The sequence below is a fragment of the Myotis lucifugus genome, unplaced genomic scaffold (assembly GCF_000147115.1).
Source record: "Myotis lucifugus unplaced genomic scaffold, Myoluc2.0 scaffold_58, whole genome shotgun sequence".
Taxonomy (NCBI): domain Eukaryota; kingdom Metazoa; phylum Chordata; class Mammalia; order Chiroptera; family Vespertilionidae; genus Myotis; species Myotis lucifugus.
The window spans coordinates 4,890,267-4,914,928 of record NW_005871106.1 but is presented as its reverse complement, the minus strand read 5'-3'; the positions used below and the strand labels follow the sequence as shown (position 1 = coordinate 4,914,928).

The following is a 24,662-nucleotide window of genomic DNA, read 5'->3' as shown; positions in this document are numbered from 1 at the left end:
AGGGAAATACTCTTGATGTCCCCTCACACTCCCTCCCACCTCCATGCCTTTGTCCATTATCTTCCCTTCCTGGAATTTCCTCCTACAGGACTCAGCTTATCTTGTGACTTGTGACTCACGTTATCCGTCATCTGAGAGCAAACCTTTCCAAGCCTTTCGAAATCACTCTAGATAACTACGAGCTTTCCCTTTCCTTTGTCCTATCCGCACCATGACTTTTGGAACTCTGTTAAATAGTCTTGTATTTTTTTCCCATGGGTACTACTCTCGGCTCCCCAAACAGAAGTAAACATTTCAAAAGAAAGTACTTTCTCTTTTCATGTTCTTTCCATAGTACTTTCTACACACAAAAGAACTAAGAAAAATTTATTGCTAATTGAATGACTGAAAACTGATAGGACAAATTTCCTTCCTTTTATCCCACACCAGTTTCACCTCTACCCTGAGATGCTCCTTTCTTGGAGTACAACCTCTACTCCAGGAAAAAAATTTGACTCACCAGCAGCAGCCCCACCAATCTCTCTCACCCTTTCTTTAGAGATCGCAGAAGTGTTGATACAAGATCTTAGAGACCATGAGTCCATTTCTCCGTAGAGGAGAAAGGACACACAGTCCTTGATGACCTCCTGGGTTGTATTTATGGGCAATGGGAGGAACCTTGGGCAAAGAGGGCCAATGACAGAAGACCTATCTCCAGGTCATTACCTACCACCTCTGAGTAGAAGGTTCCCTCACTCCTAAACCCCTAATTTCCACTATCACTTTTGTTAGGTAACTTCCTACTGCTACCATTTGCAAGATAAAATCAATCAGGCCTGAGAGCTTTTCTCCCATCAGCACTTCTATATGATCCCTCCCTCATCCTTACTGATTCATTCACAGCCCTAAGGATGCCAGTAAGAGGTGGATTTCCAAGGAAAAGCCACAGGAGACCATAGAGCTTGAAGAGCAGGTTAAGTCAGAACCCACTGGAGGAAGGCCAATGTCCAAATGATCAGCAAATCAGGAAGAATTTCTAATTTGGAAATCAAATAACTGCTTCTGGATTGTGAGTGATGATAAGCCACTATTTCCAGTCTCCATGAGGTCTGAGGGTGAGAGGGAAGCTCAGGCATATGTGGCCTGAAGTCAGACCTGCACAGATCCTTAGCTAGGTTCTGGGACTCCCTCCTTCTTTCCTACCATAAATTCCTTTCACCTAACTCAAATGCTTTTCCAAATATGGCCCGTGGACCCCTTATAAATCACTTAAAAAAAATCCTCACCCAAGGATATTTTTCCATTTATTTCTAGAGAGTGGAAGGGAAGGAGGAGGGGGAATGAGAGAGAAACATCGATGTGAGAGACACATCGACTGGTTGCCTCCTGCATGCACCCCTACTGGGGTTGGGGAACCTGCAACCAAGGTATGTACCCCCTTGACTGGGAACTGAACCCGAGACTCTTTGATCTGCGGGCCGATGCGCTTACCACTGAGCAAAACTGGCCAGGGCATAAATCACTTTTAAAAATGCATATGTTCCCAACCTATCCCTGCCTAGTGAATCAGAATCTCTGGAGCTGGATCCTGGAATTTGAATTTTTAAAAAGTGCTCTCCATGATGTTTTTATGTTCATGGAACTTCTGAAACTACTAAATCAAGGTGACCTATTTCATTTTTTTCTTTTCAAGACTTCTTTGCCCCAATTCTTCCACCAGGCCCAACACAAGGCCGGGCAGTTTCTTCCTGGGCTCCTTAGATTCTCTCTGAAGAACATTTCTTTTCTATATAGACCCCAGGCCAAATCTGCTCTCCTCAGAGTCACTGGAATCAGCGCCATGCCATGCACTACTTGTTCAGAAACTTGGTGGCCCGCCACAGACTCATGTCAGCTTCTCCTGCCATCTGAGTTAGGCAAATCACACCATTTACGCTCTCTGCTCTGAGCTGCTCATGCTCTTCAAGTCAGCTGTTACCTCAGGTCCTGCACAATCACTTCAGTCGAGGTTCTTTTACTGTCTTTCAACCCTGTACATCCCTAAAATGTCCACAAGTTTGCAATCCCTACTTCAGCATCAGCAGATGATAGGGAAAAGGGGGAGCCCCGTCTCCCAGGCCCCATCATGAACGGCACACTCCCTCACCAGAGCTTCTCCACAAGGCCCATCTCCACTGGGGAGGGAGAGGAACCACGGAAAAGGAGGGAAGTGACATCCACTGAGCACCTACTGTGTACAGCCTGCTCACCTACAGTAGCATCAATCCAGTTTACGTCCTCACCTCAGATTCAAGAGACTACACATTACTCCAATGTCACAACAACTTGGCACAGAAAGATTTTGTCTGGAATTCGTCAAGATACCCAGGAAAATCTCTCACAAAGATCAGAAGCTTAAACAAAAAATCCAAACCAGGAGTCCTGAATGCCCCCGACTAGATGCCTCTGAATGCCGTTCAGGTAGGGCCATGAATATGAAACACACTAACCCGATGATGGGGCATCTCCTCTGGAGGCACTTCTGCACACAGATACCTCAGTGGGCTGAGTCAAGTCCAGGGAGTTAACTCCATTCAAATTCCAGTCCCTCTCAAAATACGACAGGCAAACAAAGCTCCTCATAAGGATGCACAAGTTTACACGACCACAGTCTGCTGGATGAGACTGGCTATCCTACACACATGCACACACAAACACACACATACTCACATACCCAACCAAACCTAGATACTGTCCCGCTCCAACCTCCAACGAAAATAAAATATGGTGTCTGACAATTATAGGAGAGCAAAGTGCTTTAGGATTAAAGTAAAAGAAGGTCAAGTTCTAAATAAAGTTTGGAGTGCGAGATTTGGCTAACTCCCCAGAAAAAGTCGTACCAGCAGGCAGAATCTGGAGCAGCCAGATTGGTTGACCAAGAATCCGATTCCACTGCCATGGAAACATGTCAACAAGCCGATGGGTCACTTCAGACTATGCTTACCAGACCATGCTTATCTAGTGGGAGAAGGTTTATACTCTGGGCAAGGACCAATCCATCAGGCTTCCCCTTCCCCACGTTCCTAAATGGGAGTTTTTAATATAGTTATCTGATTTTCCTTCCATTTGTACATTGTATGTTCTGGGGATAAATTCATCATTTGGCCCAAAAACTCTATTTAATCATATATATTGAGATTATATATATATATAAAATATATATATATATATATATATATATATATATATACACACACACACACACACACACACATACATATATATACACACACACACACACACACACGGCATTGTTTTAACATTTAGTTAAAATATATATATATTAATATGTATAGTAATATATATTAATCATATATTGAGAATATATATATCTATACATATGGCATTGTTTTAACATTTAGTTATTATTTTTACCTCAATCAGCTTTTTGTTAACTGAAATTTTTATTGAAGTAACTGGAGATTCCCATGTAGCATAGTTATATGAAATGATACCAATAGATTCTTTGTACACTTTGCCCAGGTTCCCCAAATGGCAACATTTTTCAAGTCTACAGTATAATGTCACAAACAGGATATTGCCATTGATTCACTCTATATTACTTGTATCTCCCCACTATTTTTATTTTAATCCTCACCCCAGGATATGTTTTATTTTTAAAGAGAGACAGAAAGAGAGAAACATCGATTGGTTGTCTCTCGTACGCACCCCACCAGGGATCAAACCTGCAACCCAGGTATGTGCCCTGATAGGAAATTGAATCTGCAACCTTTTGGTGTAAGAAATAACACTCCAACCAACTGAGCCACCCAGCCAGGATGACTTCCCCAGTTTTACTGGTACTCCTGTGTGTGTGTGTGTGTGTATGTGTGTAAAGTTCTACACCATTTTTTATATTTTATTTTTTGTTAATCCTCACCAGGAAATATTTTTTGATTGATTTTTAGAGAGAGTGGAAGGGAGAGGGAGAGAGAGAAACATCGATGTGAGAGAGACACATCGATTGGTTGCATCCTGCATGCACCAAACCAGGGCCAGGGAACCCATAACCAAGGTACGTGCCCTTGACCAGAATCGAACCTGAGACCTTTCAGTCTGCAGGCCAACACTCTATCCACTGAGCCAAACTGGCAGGGCAAGTTCTACACCATTTTATCACCTGTGTCGGTTCACATGTCCACTACCACAGAGAAGATACTGAACAGTTCCGATATGATAAGGAGAACTTGTGTTGTCCTTTAATATCCATGCCCACTTTCCTCCCTCTCTCCTGCCTACGCAGCCCCTAACCATCACCTCTGGCAGCCACTAGTTTGTCCTCTATTTCTAAAATGTTTTCATTTCCAAGTATTACACAACTGGAATCATACACTATGAAACCTGTGGAACTGGCTTTGTTCACTCAGCATAATTCCCCTCGAGGTTCACTCAAGTTGCATGTACTATTAGTTTGTTTCTCTTTATTGCTGGGTAATATTCCATGGCATGGATACACCACAGTTTGTTTAAGCCATTCACCTTTTGAAGGACATCTGGGCTGATTCTAGTTTGGGACAGTTACAAATAAAGCTTCTATGAATATTCATGTGCAGGTCTGTATAAATCAAAGTTTTCATTTCTGTGGGATAAATGCCCAACAGTGCAACTGCAGGGACATATGGTAATTGCATATTTAGGGTTTTTTAAATTGCTGGGTGAAGGGGGTCCGTATGGGGAAAGGGGGGACAACTGTAATACTTTCAACGATAAAGATAAATTTTTAAAAACTGCTGCACTATTTTCTAAAGTGGCTGCACCATTTTACACAATGTGAGTGATCCAGTTTTTCACATCCTCACATGTTTGTTGATGGTTTCTAATATAACTCCATTGTAATCTGAAAACATACTTTGTATGATTTTAAATTGTTTTAAATTTATTGAAGTTTATGATACGGCTTAATATTTGGTCTATCCTGGAGAATGCTCCATGTGAGCTTGAGGCTACTAAGTTTTTCACACTGATTTTTATACTTCCTATTCTCCCTTGAAGAGAGCAAGAGACAGAGACAGAGAGACAGAGGAAGCAGTCTAAGGTGGAGGGCCTTTTGCAGACAACTACCACCATGGACTGCTTAACCACAGGGATATGTTCTGAGAAATTGTGCAAACATCACAGAGAGCATTTACACAAGTCTAGATGGTACAGCCTACGACACACCTAGGATATATGGCATATTCCATTGCTCCTAGGTATAAGCCTGTACAGCATGTTACTGTACAAAACAGCATGAGATTAGATCACGCACAAGAGAAAATGATACAAAATTGGAAGTAACTATAAATGAGCATGATGTTTCTTTGTAGGATGATGGAAATGTTCTAAAATTAGATGTCATAACGACTGCATAACTCTATAAATATGCTAACATTGATTGACCTATATACTTCAAACAGGTGCATTTTATGGTTTATAAATTATCTTAATAAAAATATTAACATTTAAATGTTTAAATTTTTTTAATTTACTAGCATCAAACTAGTTTTTCTTGTTGACTTAACCAGAGGTTGGAAGGAGAATTGCAAAGGGAATCATTTCTTTCTGCACGATTCAGTAACAGGCAGATCTAAAATAACTTTGAGTATAAGAAAAGATACATATTCCACACTTTAAACTACAACTGCGGGGTCTTAGAAGCCACATTCTGACCTCGCTGAGGCCAAACTAGAAGAGAAAGGGTATCATATTAGCCAGAGAACCAGGACTCGTGTGACAGTGGCCCATGATGTCTCCATTGGATGTATAGCTGGGAGTTGGTCTTGCATTGTCTCCCATTGGGCATGGAGGGGCTGTGAGTGAATCTGTGGCTGGAGGTGAGATGGGTGAATCATGCATTATGGAAACTGTACATGTGTGAATTGGCTAGCACAAAGCAGAATGCTTGCTGAGGAGTACCCTATACAGTGCATAAAAGCTGAATTTCACCTTCAGAAATAGTGTCTTTAGGTGCCAGTAGCCAAGCCAACATGTCACAGACATGTTTTGTCTGCCCAGGCTGTACTTTACTAGAAACTTCCCGTCTTCCAAACTAGTCACCCTCCCATTCTTAAAGTTATGGCGGGAAAAATAATTTTGTATTACCCAAGTCCCCTCCCTTGACCACAAATGCCTTGTCATGATGGGGGAAATCCTTCCATAGAAATGACTAGAAACAGAGAGTGCCAGAAACTAAAGTTGGAATATATGGCATACCAGAGCTAAAGGCAGCTCTGTTTTTTACCATGTAGTACCAGTGCCTTCCAATAAATTCCTTTTTTCCCCCTGAAATTAATTTCAATTGGGTTTTGGTTCCATGTAACCAAATAATCCCATTAAAGTTTAAATCATTTTCTGCGTAGATTCTAGTCTGTCAGCTCTCCCACAATATACAAGGCTTAATTCACTTAAAAGTCACACCTTTACTGCAGTTCAATGGTGTTAGATGATAGCGCCTTCTCTCAGAAAAGGCCATCTCTACCCACCCATGCTACCCCCTTCTAATGACAAAACTTATACTGGGAATACAAGTAAACTATTTTAGGATTACAGTAAAGAAGGTAGGGATCTGAACTAAGTCTGGGGAGTTTAAAGGTTGGTCCAGCCCCTAGAAAAACAAATGATTAATTGGTGTTGATGGCTGTTATTATAAACCAACCCAATGCAATGTGATATAAAGCTTTTGAAAACCCAAAGAAACAGAGCAAATTGTTGAAAGCCATGTTAAGAGCTTTTGCAAGATCTTTTTTCACTGTTACTTAACTTTGGTTTAATCATATTTGGATTAGCAAAACCTGGAGCATGATGCCATTGGCTGTATGAAAATCAACTACTGGGATTGCTGAGAATTAAATTAACCAGAGGAATGGAGACAACCAAAATTCTCTATTTTTCTTTCATAAAATTTTTATTGAATAAAAATAAGTAGCTTATCAGGCTAGATAGAGTTATCATCAAATCTCTAGCCCATGTGGACTGTGTGTCTACAAACATCTCTCCAGGTTTCAGACTTCAACAACCCAGTGCTTCTGGAACAAGCCAAAATGTTCATATATGATGGGTCACATTCAGATCTTAGAACAAAACAGTGAAATTACAGACTTTACTACATCTTTAACTTAAGTATAGAAATAAAATAAACAGGGATGTGTGGAAAATGTTAAGAATCTCTCACTGTGGCTGATGTGGCTCAGTTGGTTAGAACATCATCCCATACACCAAAAGGTCATAGGTTCAATTTCTAATTTTTAATCAGGTTTCAGGTTCGGTCCCCAGTTGGGGTGCTTTTAAGAGGCAACCAATCAATGTTTCTCTTTTACATTGATGTTTCTCTCTCCCTCTCCCCTCCTCTCTAAAATCAATAAAATCATATCCTCAGGTGAGAATTTAAAAAAAAATCTAACTCTCCTTACCATATGAAAGTTACTAAAATGGTGATTGTAGTAACAATGACAATAATAATGAAAGGTAAAAATAATAAAACCATGTAGCCCAAAGACATTTAGTGTCAGGGATGAAACTGTGCTGTGTGTAGGAGGTTATATTTTAATATTCATTATTGTGTATTCTACTCTTTTTTTCCCCTTAATTCTACTCTTAATATCACCTTGACCACCACGAGTAAATGACTGTTGATTAAATTATTACACTGAGGATAATACAGGCATGACAGCTTTTTACACATAGACATTTGGGGATGGAAGAAATTAACTACACACAAAAAAGTTTAAATGCATCTTACCTAATATCTGAGAGATCACATTTGTTTCCAGCGATAGCCATGACAATGTTTTCTGGGCCATGTTCTTTCAGTTCTTTCACCCATTTCTTCAAGGTATGGAATGAGTCCTAAATTCAAAGGATAAATCAAGCACTGGAAAGACCCATCAACATACTAGAGTTATGTGTTCCTAACATAACGCTATGCACATAATCCTGTATAATTCTATATACAGTATTTCAACCAAGTAGAAATACAAACTCAACACAATTAATGGAGAAAAATATTTTCAAGAGGCTTACCTAGATCAACAAACTACTCCTATCTTGATACACATTCTAACATTAGCTCAATTATACTTAAATAGCCTATAAAAGGTTTCCTTTTCTAAAACTGGATAAAGTTAAGCTATATAATCTTAACCAATGTCACCCCAATAAATTTAATAAAAATATTTCTGCAAAAAATACAAATAAAAAATAAAACTGAAAGCAAACAAGAAAAAAATACCCTTCATAAACATGGACAATAGTATGGCGGTTACCAGAGGGAAGCGGGGTGAGGGGTAGTAAAGGGTAAAGGGGGTCAAAATATGGTGACGGAAGATTTGACTTTGAGTGGTAAATACAGTGCAATTACACATGATGTATCATAGAGTTGTACACTTGAAACCTATATAATTTTATTAACTAATGTCACCCCAATAAGTTTAATTTAAACAGTAATAATAGCTCCATTAAAAGTGAAATAAGCCAGTCAGAGAAGGATAAATACCACATGATCTCACTCATTTGTGGAATATAATGAACAACATAAACTGATGAACAAGGACAGATCCAGAGACAGAGAGGCATCGATAGGACCAATGAAATTGGGGGTCACCACAACATGAGGAACTGTATTAAAGGGTCGCGGCATTAGGAAGGTTGAGAACCACTGCTTTAGAGTCTGTTTTCTTTTCTGTCCTTTACTTACAACTGTCCTCCAGGAAACAAGCCAAGGCAGATACCACATTTAGGTAAAAGTGGTCAGGAACTCCTGGATGGTAACTGTGATGACTCATTATACTAGCAGTCCTGTGCACTGAGTCAGCGCTCCAGGAGTGGGAAAAAAATGTCAGTAAACCATGCAGTCAGTTGTTGATATCTTGGATCCTCAATGTGATCACTAAAAATATACTTATATGTACACAAACACACTATCCATACATAAACACTCTCCTTGGCATTTTATGTAGTGTGATTGAAATATTAATAGAAGATAAGTCTTTTATAATTATAAAGCATGCAAAACTTAAAAATAAATTTCCTTTTCCTAAAAAGCTGACATTCTGGACAACAGTACTAGCAGGCATGACCCTGCCTCTATAGGCAAAAAGTCAAATTTTAAAAATGAATGTTCGCCCTAGCCGGTTTGGCTCAGTGGATAGAGCGTCGGCCTGCGGACTGAAGGGTCCGGGTTTGATTCCAGCCAAGGGCACATGCCCGGGTTGCGGGCTCGATCCCCAGTAGAGGGTATGCAGGAAGCAGCCAATCGATAATTCTCTCTTATCATTGATGTTTCTATCTCTCTCCCTCTCCCTTCCTCTCTGAAGTAAATACATAAATAAATATGAATGTTCACTGTTGTTTATTTAAGTTAGCAGATAAACCTGGAATCTTCCTTACATACAGGTGATATAAACTCAGTATCTAGTGTTCATTATCCCTGACAACCACATTATGAAATCTCATTCCAGGCTACTGTCAAGATTTAAGCAGTGAAATCTCTTCTTTGGTCTTTCTAAGATAGAGAATCACCATAAGCGACATCTAAATTCTAAAGGTGACATGCTTACCTGTTTGGTAATATCATACACTATGACAGCTGCAGCGGATCCACGATAGTACATGGGAGCCAAGGAATGGAACTGTTTAGGAACAATAAATAGTTTTAGGCCAAAGTGAATGCATTTTATGCAACCCCAAATTAAATGTAAAACTTTACCCTACAGCACCCCTAGAAGATCCCTGAATCCCCCCTAGAGTTTTCCCAGGGTTCATATCAGATATAAATATTTCTCCTTGACTGCACATATACGCTTATGGTTTACAGACCATGAAATTCACTCTTGGGCAAAGGCCAAAAATAAATTTTCTTTTAAATATTAATATCCTATGAATTGTCTTTTCTCTGCTGCTCATCACTTATTTGATATGGCTGACCCAGGGCAATCTTATTAGAATTACACAGCAGTAAGTAAAAGATGTTTCCCAAGAAGAGGAAGAGAGGAGACTGCACAGATCACAAGACCCTCACTGAGCCATTAATGAGGAACACTGCAGCAAGGGCACCTCGGCAACCGCCCTCGGGTCTTGGATGGCTGCATCCCTCCACCACATGACAAATGGTGAGAGCGATGAGCTCCATTCCAGAATGGAACAAAGCAAGTCTCATCGGTCACTGGAATCATTTATCCCTAAGCAGGATACATATAGATTTTATGTATAGTTGAAGAATGTATCTTTGAATATATTTTGGAGGGGTTTTGAAAGTCAATAAGAAAAAGATAATTCAGCTCAACAACAACAAAAAAAATGGACAAAGGCGATAGATAAATAGATAGGTCACAGAAGAAGAGATATAAATTGCCAATGAATATTTTAAACCATGTCCAATTATACTAAAATAAAATAAAAGCAATAATGAGGCATTTATTAATTTATTAAATATTCAAAAGATTTATCATATCCAGTCAGTATGGAATTGGTAAGGGAGGCACTAAACTACATGGGAATGTATTTTAAGACTTTCTTATAAAAAAGATACTCAATATCATTGAACATCAGGGAAATGCAATTCAAAACCACAGTGAGATATCACCTCACATCTATTAGGATGGCTATTAAACAAAAACCCTAAAAGCTAACAAGTGTTAGTGAGGATGTGGAGAAAAGGGAACCCTTATAAATTGTTAGTGGGAATGTAAATTGGTACAGCCATTATGGAAAACAGTATGAAGGTTCCTCAAAAAATTACAAGTAGAATTACCATAGGATCCCTTTGGGGTATATACATAATCCAGAGAAATGAAATCAGTGCCTCAAAGAGATATCTGCACTCCCATCTTCACTGCAGTATTAATCACAATGGATAAGACATGGAAACAACCTAAGTGTTCATCAATGAATGACTGGATAAGAAAATGTGAGATACATGTATATATATGTACATATATACATGTTTGTGTGTGTGTGTGTGTGTGTGTGTATATATATATATATATACACACATATATACATATGCATATGTATGTGTGTATACATATATTTATATGTATATATAATGGAATATTATCCAGCCTTATAAAAGAAAGAGTGCCTGCCATTTTCAACAATATGGATGAGCCTGGAGTACATCATGCTACATGAAATAAGTTAGACACCGAAAGAAAAAAACTGAATGATCTCACTTATATATGGAATCTAAAAAAGTTAAATATATAGAAGCGGAGAGTAGAACAGTGGCTACAAGGAGTTTAGGGTGGCTGGGAGGATGGAAGATGTTGGTCAAAGGAACAAAGTTGTCATTATGTTAGATGAATAAGTTCTAGAGATGTAATGTACAGCACGATGACTATCCTCTATAATAAAAGGCTAATATGCAAATCGACCAAAAGGCGGAACGACCAGTCGCTATGATACGCACTGACCACCAGGGGGTAGATGCTCAAGGCAGGAGCTGCCTCCTGGTGGTCAGTGCGCCCCCTCAGGGGGAACACCGCTCAGCCAGAAGCCAGGCTCATGGCTGGCGAGTGCAGCGGCGGTAGCAGTAGCCTCACCTGCCTCTGCAGCAGTGCTAAGGATGTCTGACTGCCAACTTAGGCTCACTCTCCATGGGGAGTAGGCCTAAGCCGTCAGTTGGACATTCCCCGAGGGCTCCCAGACTGCGAGAGGGTGTAGGCCAGGCTGAGCCTCCCCCCCCCACACCAAGTGCATGAATTTTGTGCACCAAGCCTCTAGTGGTTAATAATAGTATGTTAAATCTGGAAATTTGCCAAAAAGCTAGATTTCAGATGCTTTCACAAGTAAAAAAAAGGTAAGAAGATATGTAATTACACTGACAATAGTAATCATTTTACTATGTATACATACATCAAATCATCATGTTGTATACCTAAAATATATATGAATTTTATTTTTTAAAAAGAAACACCTTCTTTCAAAGCCACTGTTGGTAATATATATCAAAAGTTTAAATGTGCATACTGGTTAAACCAGTATTTCCACTTGTAGGAACATATACTAGAGTTATCTTCATACACACAAAGATACAATCTCGGTTACACATGGGAGCAAATATTATGAAACCAACCTAGATTAATCATAGAGAATGCACCAATGGTATATGTATGTAAGGGAATATTCCACAACAATTAAAATGATGAGGAGGATTTTTATTTCTGGGAAAAGGTATCTCTGACATACTGTTAAATGAAAAAACAGACTCAAAGCAGCATATGCCACATAATATAACTTAAGTAAAATGTGTGTAGGTGTCTGTGTGTACAGGTATGAAATGCTTCTCAAAATGTTAACAGTGGGATTTCTTAGTGATTTGTACATTTTCCTTACAAGAGTCTGAATAGTATACATTTTTACAATGATTTTTAAATAAAATGGTTTTTAACTTTTTAAAAAAGTAGCCATTTTTATTGGGGAGTAGGAGAGGGCACAGGGAGGGAAGGAAGCAAGAACGGACCCTGAAGCTTTTCCAGCAAACAACAAAAGTATCACTCATTCATTTCTATTTCTCACCCAATACTTATCCTGGAATAAGTACTTGCCAACATCAGTCCCGCAGGTTTCCCTTTCATTGTTCCCCTTTTATTGCTGGTGCGGCGCTCAGAGTGGACAGAAACAGGCAGCTCCTGCCCAACTCCACGCCCTCATGCACGACACCACCTTAAAAAGAAGCGGGTGCCTCTGTGGCTGTGGGCCAGATGGAGCTCAGGATGAACTCAGGAGTTCCCAGCTGAAGGGCCTGGGCCTCCTGCCAGGACTCACCAGAGGACAGCACGCCATTTCCACGTGTGCCTTTCCATAGTCAATGACTGCCCAACACTGTGCTTGTTACAATATTAGGCATCAATAAAACTATTTTAATCCATCCTTTGGCAATTCACTCCACATGTAGAAAACAAAATAAAAATTTCTGCCCAAACGAAGAAAAATACCACAATGTATTTTTGAAACAGTCCTGCTTTGCTAAGGGTAGGGAATGCATATAAAAGTGTCCTTGTAGCGCGATCATATAAAATGTTCATTTTTTTCAAAGTAGCCTCTGTATAAGACTGGTCCATTTAAACACACCAAATAGGAGAATCAGTACAAAACGTGTATCTCAAAAATCAAGGTACATGTGGACGCAAGCACAGAGAGGGACAAACCGTGGCTATCTTCTAAGACAGAGTTCATTTTCAGCTGTAAGGCCATGAACTGAATCTAAAATGGTCACTGGTGTGCTGGTCTCATGAATTATTGAATAGGTCTTTGTATATAATGCATTACTTGTTCTTTCCTTCCTCCAAATGGAATCATTTTGAAATAAATCTGTTGGTGAAGCCACTTACACGACTTTATTGCCGGGGACTTGGGAGTTTTAATGACTTCAAGTTCGCATCTCAGTTCTAAAACCCAATAACGCATTGACCAAAGGATAATACTTGTGGAGGACATTAGGATAAATCACTTCCAGCCTACAACATACATACTTTTCCTCACACGAATATAAAACAAAAGCACCACAATCAGCCTCAATACTCAACGTGACATGATTCAATTTCCACGGGGTCAGAAGACTGACAAAGCACTCCCATAAAAGATTTCTTCTAGAAACAAAGTTCACAATCAGGGGAAGTTGATAAAATTTTTTAAAATCTCACCTTGAAAGGTTATTTGAAAATTAGCAAAACAGATCATCCCAATTCAAAATTCTTTCTTCCCTATCAAACAGAGTATCTGTAATACCAAATTAAAGTGTTCAGATAACTCTTAGAACTCTTAGAAGAAACACAGGAAATTGTGAAAAGCCGATTTGTCCCCTCAAAAGAAATGGCTGTTTGTGTCCTTAGTATGTGTGAATGCTTGTTCTTTAAAAAAAAATGTTTTTATTCATTTTAGAGAGAGAGAAAAGGGGGGAGGGAGAGAGAAACATCGATTGGTTGTCTCTCGCACACACCCTGACCTAGGATGGAACCTGCAACCTGGGTATGTGCCCTGACCAGGAACTGAACCAGTGACCTTTCGGTGCATGGGATGATGCTCAACCAATTGAGCCACACCAGCCAGGGGAAATGCTTGTTTTTTCATTGTTGACTGTCTACAGCAGGGGTGGAGAATGGCCTGAGAAATCATTTGGTCTGGCCCTGCCAAGGCATTACGGGTGAGTTAATTAAATGTTCAATCAAATATAGCAGGCTAATTTTTAAGTTGATTATTTTGTATGGCCCGAGAATGATGTTATAAATATCCAAATGGCCCCTGGCAGAAAAAAAGGTTCTCCATCCCTGGTCCACAGGATAAGAGAGAAGGGAATGGCCTTCGAGCTCCCTAGGTCCTCAACTTTGACAGATGGATGCTAATAACCCTGTCCCCGCTTTCATCAACTGGTAGAAGCAACTGGCCAGTGTATTTTGAGAGCATTGAAAACGTTCATACGCTTTGATTCAACAATTCCACTACTGAAGGGAATAATCAGAGATGATCACAAAGTAACCAGAATTCATTCTAGAATGATCAATAATGCTGAAAAATTGGAACTACCCTCAATGCCTAACCATCAGGAACTGAAAACATAAATTTGGCTTAGCAATATAATGGACTATTAGGAAGAGCAATTAAACTCGGGTTTCTGAAGAGCATGAAATGGCACAGGAGGAAAGATGGCCTAGTTTGGTATTTTCCGAAGGTCTTCTGCGGAACCCTGTATCCTTGAGGTGCTTTCTGGAAAAAAAAAGCTTTCTTAGCCAAATAAGTTTGAGAAACACCACATATAACAATGTTCCCTGGAGGCTTACAAGATATTATTAGTACCTTAAAGACTCTGAAAAATGTTTATAGTAAAAAAACCATTTATTTTGGTTTGAACTCAGGATTTCTAATTTATTTTTGAAGTAGTACATATTAACATCTAGGGAACCAGTGTGCTCAGAACCGACCATAGGGCGTAGTATGAAGATCTAGACTCAAGGCGGAATCCGGAGACAGTGCCTGGCTTTACACTTTTTCATATTTTATAAAATGGAGGAAAAGGTAAGGATAGGGTCGGTGGTGATAGCGAAGGTTCTTCCAGCTCCGTGACAACACTCGCGGCCAAGGTGAGGCAGGCTCTGGATAGAAAGAATCTCCGTCCCTTGCCGGGCTCTTGATTTTACAGAGGCCTTTCCTGCAACACAAACCTCCCTTCTGCCTATCCCACACTATCGTGTGTGTGTGTGTGTGTGTGTGTGTGTGTGTGTGTGTGTGTGTACTCGGCACACAGTGGAAAGTATTATTCCAAGAAATGTCCTAATCCCTCAGACCACCCAGTCTGCTTCAGGCAAAATTCCTTAAACGCAGGTTTGTGGCATCATAAATTCCACAGCAGCAAAACTCGGCATGTCAAGAATGAGCAGTGGTGGAAAATACACGAAGTTTCCAAACAAGGACAGGCTCCAGCTGGGCTTGGCCTCCCCAGATGAGGATTATCCAGGCCCCAAGTCTCAGGCATCGGGTCCAGGAGCTTGCAGGGATTGGTTCTATACTATAATTTTCAGAGAACGCTCTGTCCCTGGGGAGTCGCTTCAAAGCATCCTGAGAGCCGGTGCTGGTCTATCTCAGGTGCCAGTGCACAATCAGAAATGTTCACCCTCCCACAGAACACTGGGGCCATGAACTGTCAAGGGCAGAAGCCAAAACATCCTGAGGGCCATTAGGATTCAAACAAGGAGGGAAGTGGTAGAGGAAAATTCCTGACATTCCCAACATTCTCAGCTGGCAAAAGTTGAATGGAAAAACCATTACTGAATGTTCTCTCTGTGCCATTCAGAAGAACATCCCTGACTTTCACACAGACCCTCTCTCTCCACAGAAAAGCAGAGGGTCTGTTTCATATGCTTACGCAGATGTCCTAAAGCCCAAAAGTATATAAAGTTGAACAGAAAAGGGGCTGGGAGATTACAGCATACTGAATTATTAACAGTGGTTATTTCTGAATAATTCCACACAGGCAGACCACCATTTATTTTAATATTTCTGATCTTTTAAAAAATTTTAAAAGGATATGGTACTTTTGCAATGAGAAGGGGACTTTTTCCCCTTTCGTTTTACTTGTTTCTTTTAATGTGCCAATTAACATCAAAGAGCTTCCTCAGCATTCAGGAATCAAAGGGATGAAGCTAAGTACCAGGAGGGGGTGGGGCTTAGAGGTGACCTGACATGCATTTGACTTCTATGGACAAGGTGCTGTGCAAATTTTCTGTAGGAGAAAATGATCCATCACAAGTCCAAACATTTTTCCATTAAAAAGGTGTTGTAGGGAGGGTATGGATTAGTGTCTTTTAAAAGACAAGGTAATGAACTGGTATATTTTGATGCCTAGAATAACGCATAAAACAGAATCAAGGTTCTGAAATGCTATTGAAATTCATTTTTTCATGAATACCCAACTGCAGGGAACCTCAGAGCTAATCCCTGTGTTGAGGAGCAAATGAAATCTCCTAAAAGTCCAGAACTATGGCCCATCCCACCCCATAGCCACCGTTTTATGCAGTTGGAGGAAATGCCATTCAGGTTGGTCATGTCTCTCCCTCTCTCTTCTCTGCTCAGGTTGATTTAGTCTCTCATCCTTAGCCCTCCCGTTCCATGTAAATGTCCAACTTTGAGATAAGTCTCCCTGAAGAATGGGACAACAGGCAAACATCACCAGGACCACACCCAAACAGGCAAACATCACCAGGGAACATGCCCGAACAGGACAGACCCAGGTCTGAGAGCCGCCATGCAGGGCCTGATGCAGCACTCCTCAGCCACTCCTCCCTCTTTTCCCCAGCCCAGGCCATCTTGCCTTGAGTGCCATCCAGAAGCTTCCATCAGAACATTTAGATATTGCAGTGGCCTCCACACTGGCCATACAATAGCCAGAGGAACCCTGATTTAACAGCTGACTTTATGGCATTTATTTACATCAAGCATGTCAAACTCGCAGCCCGTGGGCCACATGTGGCCCACAATGAATATTTTTGTGGCCCAGCCAATATAACGGTATGTAAGAAACATTTTAATAAAAATTTCATAACTTAATTTTTACACTATCCTGTTATACATAATTATTAATAACAAACCACAACGTTTGCTAATGACTGATTACTATAATCGTGTTGCATTCATTTCCCTTACGCGCAGGCGCAACATTTCTCTCCACTAATACTAGCAGCAAATATTTTAGCAGTCAATTGCCACGTCATTAGTCTTGGACTGACTTTTTTGGTGTGCGCAACAGGAAATATTTTGCTTTTGGAGAACAAGAAAAATAGGTTTATTTGCATTACGCTTATTAATTTGTGCAGTTATTCAGTGTCTGGTAAGTTAATGTTCAAGAAAAAACATAAATTTTTATTAAAATGTTCTATTATTTTATGTTAACAATTACTCATTTATTTCAGCCCTTTGTATTCAGCATGTCTCTATCAGAATAAACCTACGTTTCTGTGAAAATTGAAGCTTTTGTTCTTTTGTGGCCCACATAAACTTAAACCTTGTTTATTTGGCCGGTGTTAGCCTTTGAGTTTGACATGCTTGATTTACATAGACCATTAAATCTATTTTCAACATTTTATTATGGAAATTTTCAAACAAATATACAAGACGAGAGCATAATATGATGCATGTCCATTTTCTTATCCCCTAGGGCAGTGATGGCGAATCTATAACACGCGTGTCAGAGGTGACACGCAAACTTATTTTTTTGGTTGATTTTTCTTTGTTAAATGGCATTTAAATATATAAAATAAATATCAAAAATATAAGTCTTTGTTTTACTATGGTTGCAAATATCAAAAAATTTCTATATGTGACACGGCACCAGAGTTAAGTTAGGGTTTTTCAAAATGCTGACACGCCGAGCTCAAAAGGTTCGCCATCACTGCCCTAGACACTCAAACACTAGGCCCCTCTTCTGTCTGCCTCCAGCCCCTGGCCTCCTCTCTGCTCTGACACAAGCAGTCACATGGAGCCTCAAGGCCTCCCCACATACCTTCCCCCAACCTGGACCCTGCTCCCCTCAACATCCACAAGGCTCACTCCTTCATTTCATCACACCTTTTCTCAACTGCCACCCCCTCTGAGAACCCATCCCTGATCCCCTATCTAGGCCACAGCAGGGACTCATATTTAATGACTGAACACGTGATGAATCAATAACCCTGTCAAGACAGGTAGACGATAGGGCTGTTCTCATTTTATAGATGAGGGAATGGGCTCAGAATGGTTAAGTAAATTGCCCACAGACACCCAGCTCTTCTATGGTAGAACTAGACCTTGAACACAGTAATTCTAACAAACCCCATGCTTTGTCCACCCCTCAGTTGCTTCTCTGAAACAAAACATTGCTTAAGATGATGAAATGAAGTTTAGCTTAGGCTGAATTTACTCATTTATTTGACAAGTATCTACTGAACACTAGATACATGACAGATACTGTTCTTAGCAATGGGGAGATATGAGTTGGTAGGCAGAATGATATCCTCTAAAGATGTCCACGTCCTAATCCTTTGAATCTGTGAATATATTATGGTTCATGGCAAAGGGGGATTAAGGTTGGAGTTCAGGTTGCTAACCAACTGATCCTGAGATGGGGAGATTGTCCTGGATTGTCCATGTGGGCCCAATGTCAACCCAACCGTCCTTACTAGTGGAAAAGGGAGGCAAGAGAGTCAGAGAGATTTGAAGATGCTGTGCTGCTGAAGATGGAGGAAGGGGCCACTAACCGAGGAAAACAGGCAGCCTCTCTGAAAGAGGCAAGGACACTGATTCTTCCCGGAGCCTCCAGAAAGGAACACAGCCCTGTCTGTAGTTTATAATGGCCATAAGACTCATTTTGGACTTCTGACCTTCAGAACTGTGAGAGAAGGAATCTACTAAATGTATATTTAGTATCTGTGGTCATCTGTTACAGCAGCCACAGGAAACAAACAGAAAAGGGGAAGAAGACAAGATCACTGGCCTCAAAAAGTGAATGTTTTCTTGGAATGAGGATGAAGTCAGGCTGCCTTCAAAGAGGCTGCTCTGGATACAACTCTCCAAACAGTCTGTGCTCTGAGGACACTCCAGCTGTCCCTGTTGAGATGTGTCCTTGAGCACCTCAGGAGCATGTCCTTCTGGTAATTACATGAAGTCCAGGTGCCTAATTTCCTTGTCAAGAATGAGATTCATAGGCCTCATAGTGTCCTTTGCCTGCATTTTAACCAGATTTAGGAAATTAACTGTATAAAAGAAAAAATAGGGAGAGGAGGGGAGAACAGAAAACACAACCAGGTAAAGTACTTCTTAGATGCTTAATAAATGAAACCCTACCTCACCCCCCAATGCCTATCTCCAGCTCGGATGCTGTAATCTTTGCCAAAGGTACTCTGAGAGTCAGCAGAACGGAAATTGGCTTCAACCCAAAGGCCAGACAGTGTCTCACAATTAGAAGCTACGTAGGGCATCCCAGACTAAAATACACACCAGCAAAACATCGTGGCGAGCTTGTGAAGAATCTAACAGTCACCTTCCCTCCTAGGACCTGCCTGTCCCTGAGGAAGGTAAAGGGGAGGGGAATGCCTACGGAGGAAAACAATGGCGTCCGTGGAGAAGGGGAAGGGGCTGGGCCTACTATCAGGCAGAAGCTCATCCTTGCTTTCTAAGATCAACTCAGGGTTGAGATTTTCCTCCCCACTGTTCCTGCCTCACACTTCCCATTCCCTTTCCTTCGCTCCCAGCTTTCCCATCTCGCTGGCCACGTGCAGAAATGTTTTGAGTGTTTTCCAAAGGACTTACTAAATTTATTCTAACATGTGGACATGCCTTCCTCCTCCTCTCCTGTCAGTGGCATCCTGACACCCAAAAGGGCAGTTCTGCACTTTAGTTCCTAATTTCCTAAATGACATCAACACCCCCAAACAGCATGGCTCTGGGGATATATGCCAGCGAAGTGGCTCCAGCTCTGCCCACACAGCTGCTAGCGACGCCCCTCCTCAAGTATCACTGCCATGCTTTCCTTCTGCAGCTGTTGTCACCAATTTTAAACATCACTGTACCTCTTCAGCTATGGCTGACTCACCTTTTAACTGAAGGTGATTCCTGAGGCTTCTTCTACAAGGAAACGACATGGCACAGCTGTATTGATAGCTATTGATCTCATTTTTAACAGCATACACCTAACGGCAAGCTTCTAATCTGTCTTCTGACCATGCGGGGAGGGGGGAGGGGCAATCTTTAGAATATTTCTCTCATCAGATCTCAATTTGCACTAATTAAAGGCACTGTTCTCTTGGGGAAGGAGGGGCAGCAAAATCGTATATTTATTCTCTCTCACCGAAGGGAGGTTCCTAGGAAAACCGTTCTCTGGTGGGTTTGTGGGGAAGATGCCATAGGGTGAAGTATTCCCTGCCAACAGCCAGCTAAGGAGCCAGATTTTGAATGTGTGCTCTTTGCTGGTGGTGTGTGGAGCTGGGCCTGCTATTTCCAGTGGCTGCAGGGCAAGTGAAGGAGAAAACAAAGACCAGCTAGTTCTGAGCTTGTAAGAGGCCTCATTCTTCAAGGACTCCCACAAGTCAAACTTTCTCTGACTCTAGCAGTGGCCTATGAACTGTGAACCACTTTCTTGACCATAGATTCAAGGGCTATGAAGAGAGGGGAGAGGGGAGAGGGGAGAGGGGAGAGGGGAGAGGGGAGAGGGAAGAGGGGAGAGAGATTCTTTTGATGTTAAAGCCTGACCTTGACCTCAGATGTTGACAGCTTTGTTTCTCTTTTCTTTCTCATGGACCCATTCAGACCCAGTGTTTATGCCACAGCTTTGCATCCTGGCCCTCTGAGCACAGGTTACCCAATCACCAAATCTTCCATAATGGTAGACTGGTAGGCACTTACAAAATTAAGCCAATGCAGGCAAACAAGCAGTACAGTTAAACAGCACATAGTGCTCAGATTCCCTGACTGCATCCACTGAACTGTCGGCTCCTGGAGGGCATAGGTGTTACTTTCCCAGGGTTCAAGGAAAACTTCTGACAGAAGGAGCAACTAAGATTAAGGGAACCACAGTGGTACAATTAGAGATGTTTATTATATTATTTTCTGAACTTTTCTGGAATACTTGAAATATCTCACAATTGAAAAAGAGTTCATGCACACACTAGGAAAGTGTAAGCCTTTTGAATCCATGAGTTTCAGAATATTATCATATTATCTTTAGTAGTTTGTATTAAGGTATGTATAAAGTCTGGTCCTGAGTTAGATAACACTGCTGGGGGGGAAAAACACTAAATCAGCTTCAAATAATACTGTTTTGAAGACAGAGTATTTCTTTAAATAAACAATTTAGTCAAATATAAATTTCAAGTCTAATCATGGTTTGGTAAGTTTTAAGTGATAACTTGACAAATATAACCTTGTTTATGGTTCTATATGAGTTTACTACAGGAAACACATTTAACATTTAAAAGATTTAATACTTGATTTAGAATTTTTCTTCAAATACCACTTTGAGGTCAAGGCTGCATTTCCAGTCCATGCATAATCTCCAAAGAGAGGAAGATGGCACACAACTTGCTCATCACTTATAATTTAAATAAAGAAACAGTAACCTCAAATTCATCTGTAAACTCAATACAATCCCTATCAAAATCTTAGCTGGATTTTTTGGTAAAAATTTACAAGCTGATTCTAAAATTCATGTGTAAATGCAATGGGCCCAGAATAGCCCAAGTGATCTTGAAAAAGAAAAATAAAGTTGGAGGACTCACTTCCCAATTTCAAAACTTACGAAAAAGTTACAGTAATCAGGGCAATGTGGTACTGGCATAAGGATAAAATTTTAGATCAAAGGAATAGAACTGAGAGTCCAGAATTAAACCCTCACATTTGTGGCCAATTCATTTTAAACAAAGGTGCAAAGACAACTAATTGGGCAAAGAAGAGTCTTTTCAATAAATTGTATTGCGTGTGACAACTGATTTTGTATGATCCTAACATGCAAAGAATGAAGACGAATCCCCTCCTTACAAGATATACAAAAGTTAACAACAAATAGATCACAGAGCTAAAACTATAAAATTCATAGAACATAAAGGAGTAAATCTTTGTGGACTTGAGTTAGGCAAAGACAAGTGTTGGCAAGAATGGGGAGAAATTGGAACCTCAAACACTACCAGTAGGAATATAAAATGGTACAACCACTTTAGAAAATACTTTGGCAGGTTCTCAAAATGCTTCATGTTGTATTACCATATAACCCATCAATTTCATTCCTAGGTATGTAACAAAGAGATTTTTTTTAAAGCATGCATCTGCACCAAAACGTGTACATGAATGTTCATAAAACACCATTATTTTCATAAAAGTGGAGACAACCCAAACATCCGTCAACTGACAAGTGGATAAACAAAATGTCGTACTTTCATACAATGAAATGCTAATCAGCCATTAAAAGGAAGGAAGCACTGACCTAGGTTACAACACAGATGAACCTTGGTGACACTATGCTATGTGAACGAAGCTAGTCACAAAAAAACACAGATGAGCATTCCATTTATATGAATCATCCAGATTAAGCAAATCTAGACACTGAAATTAGCCTAGGGCTAAAGGACTTGGGAGGAGACTTTTTTAGTCTTGTCTATGTGTTCTCCAATTTCATCTTTAAAAAGCATAAAGTAATTAGTTTTATTTCAGAAGTCAATCCATTCAACTTCAGATGTATTTGTAGAGTAATGAAAAGTTTTTATGCTAATAATGGAATCATTAATTCACCTTTGTGGAATTTGTGACTGTGGCTCATTTAAAACCCAGATTATATAAATAAAACCATTATGACCCAGGCAGTCCACTAGGAAGGACAGGCAGCTATAACACGGACTTCAACCAAATGAAAGCAAAGAATAAAAATATTAATATTTTCCATATTAGATTCTGAAAATAATGTTGCTCTGCTGGGCCGGTGTGGTTCAATGGTTGAGCATCAACCTATGAGCCAGGTCACAGTTCAATTCCCCGGTTGCAGGCTTGGTCTCCAGGAGGAGGCATGCAGGCAGTAGCCAATCAATGATTCTCACTCATCATTGATGTTTCTAACTCCCTCTCCCTTCCTCTCTGAAATCAATAAAAAAAAATATATTAAATAAATAAAAAAAATAATAATAATAATAAATAAAATAATGCTGCTTTGATGGATCAAACCAAGGGAATGAAGCCTGAAATTCTTCCGAGATACTGACATTTTAAATTCTGTTATCCTATGGATTGTAATTGTGTTTTACAGCAGAAAAAGAATGATTTGGAAGCACACATCTAGGAAATGAAGGTTGCATATCCTACTGTGATGAGAATATTTTAACAGCAATAAGGGTATTATGGATCCCAACTTAGTAGAAAAACAAAGAAAGAAGTCTAAAGAAAACTGAATGGGAAAGAAGTCTCTCTCATCTTGCCACACAGATCCTACTGGATGGAAGATGGGAGGACAGAGCTGGGCAGATCAATTCCTTTTTCTCCCCTGGGACTTCTCTGAGCTGTGGTTCCTGCACACATCCTTCTGAGCTACTGCTGCTCTTCCTCACAGCTTAGCATGGAACAGAAACCAGCACAGCCCATCTGAAGAGGACAGGGTGAAAACCTGCAAAAGCCCACACTCTCCCCTCTCAACACCCTTCCTGGTAGCAATAAACTAATTGCACAAATCTTGAATATGTTGAGCTTTTAACAAACTGGATTCAACAATCAATTGGAAATGATTAATTTTTTTAAACTTTTTTTTACAGAGGCACTCTGCGTATTACAATTTGCCACTGAAAGAATCAAAGGATGCCCATGATATGTGATTGAATGAAAAGTAAGACAGCAAATCAAGAATGAAAGTTCTCTTATACAAAGAGAGGGAAGAGGAGGAGAATCCTTTCACGTTTCCAGTGCTCAGAGGGAAAAGTAATTTTTCAAGAATATGAATTATGCCACAAATATAATATAGAATTAGTACGGGGCAGCAAGTAGGGTATTAACCAGAATACCATGTATCCTAGGCAGAACTTGGTTCACTCTGTCCACAAATAAGCAAATATTGACTAATTAATACATGCAAAGAATTGGGCTGAGCATTATCCTCCTTGGAGGACACAGATCCATGTCTTTATATTGTCAAATCATAAATCCAAAGAGATTTTGTTTGTTTAAAATTATGAAAACTAAGGAGAACAGTAGCATATTTCTACAAAGATAAGGAGGCATAATAAAATGCACTGGACTCCAATAATTAATGAGACAGAAAAAACAGCAGTAGGCACAAGCAACAGCGGGGAGTTTATTTTTAGCTCAAACATTAGGCAACGTCATTACAAGCACGATTAAGTCTAGCAATAAGCTGCCAACACGATTGAAAAATTGCCATCACTGGAGAGATGCAAGACTGCACCAAGGGACACAAGGCAAGGACAGCCGGAGGATAACTAGATCAGGCCTTCGAGGGTTAGAGGGACTGATGGCCACAAAGGCCATGTAGACATTGCTCACACTCTCTCCACAAATCTAGATTCTAAAAAGCATTCACCTGAAATTATCATCCAAATCTCAACTGCTCATCCCGGAAGCAATGCTATGGAGTTATCCTTGCACATATAATACTAATAATTGTAGCAATCTATAACACTAATCAGATATATAATACTAATATAACATATATA

At 40.1% G+C, this 24,662-nt stretch overlaps 1 protein-coding gene across 1 annotated transcript in view; it reads right to left on the bottom strand.

Moving 5' to 3' along the window:
* RAB31 (RAB31, member RAS oncogene family) overlaps positions 1-24,662 on the bottom strand; it is a 117,112-nt gene that overhangs the window by 26,716 nt on the left and 65,734 nt on the right. Inside the window, exons 4-5 of the mRNA XM_006089289.3 lie at positions 9,552-9,623; positions 7,736-7,842 (exon numbers count right to left, since the gene is read on the bottom strand). Coding sequence (XP_006089351.1) covers positions 7,736-7,842; positions 9,552-9,623 — 179 coding nt within the window. The remainder of the gene's footprint in view (positions 1-7,735; positions 7,843-9,551; positions 9,624-24,662) is intronic.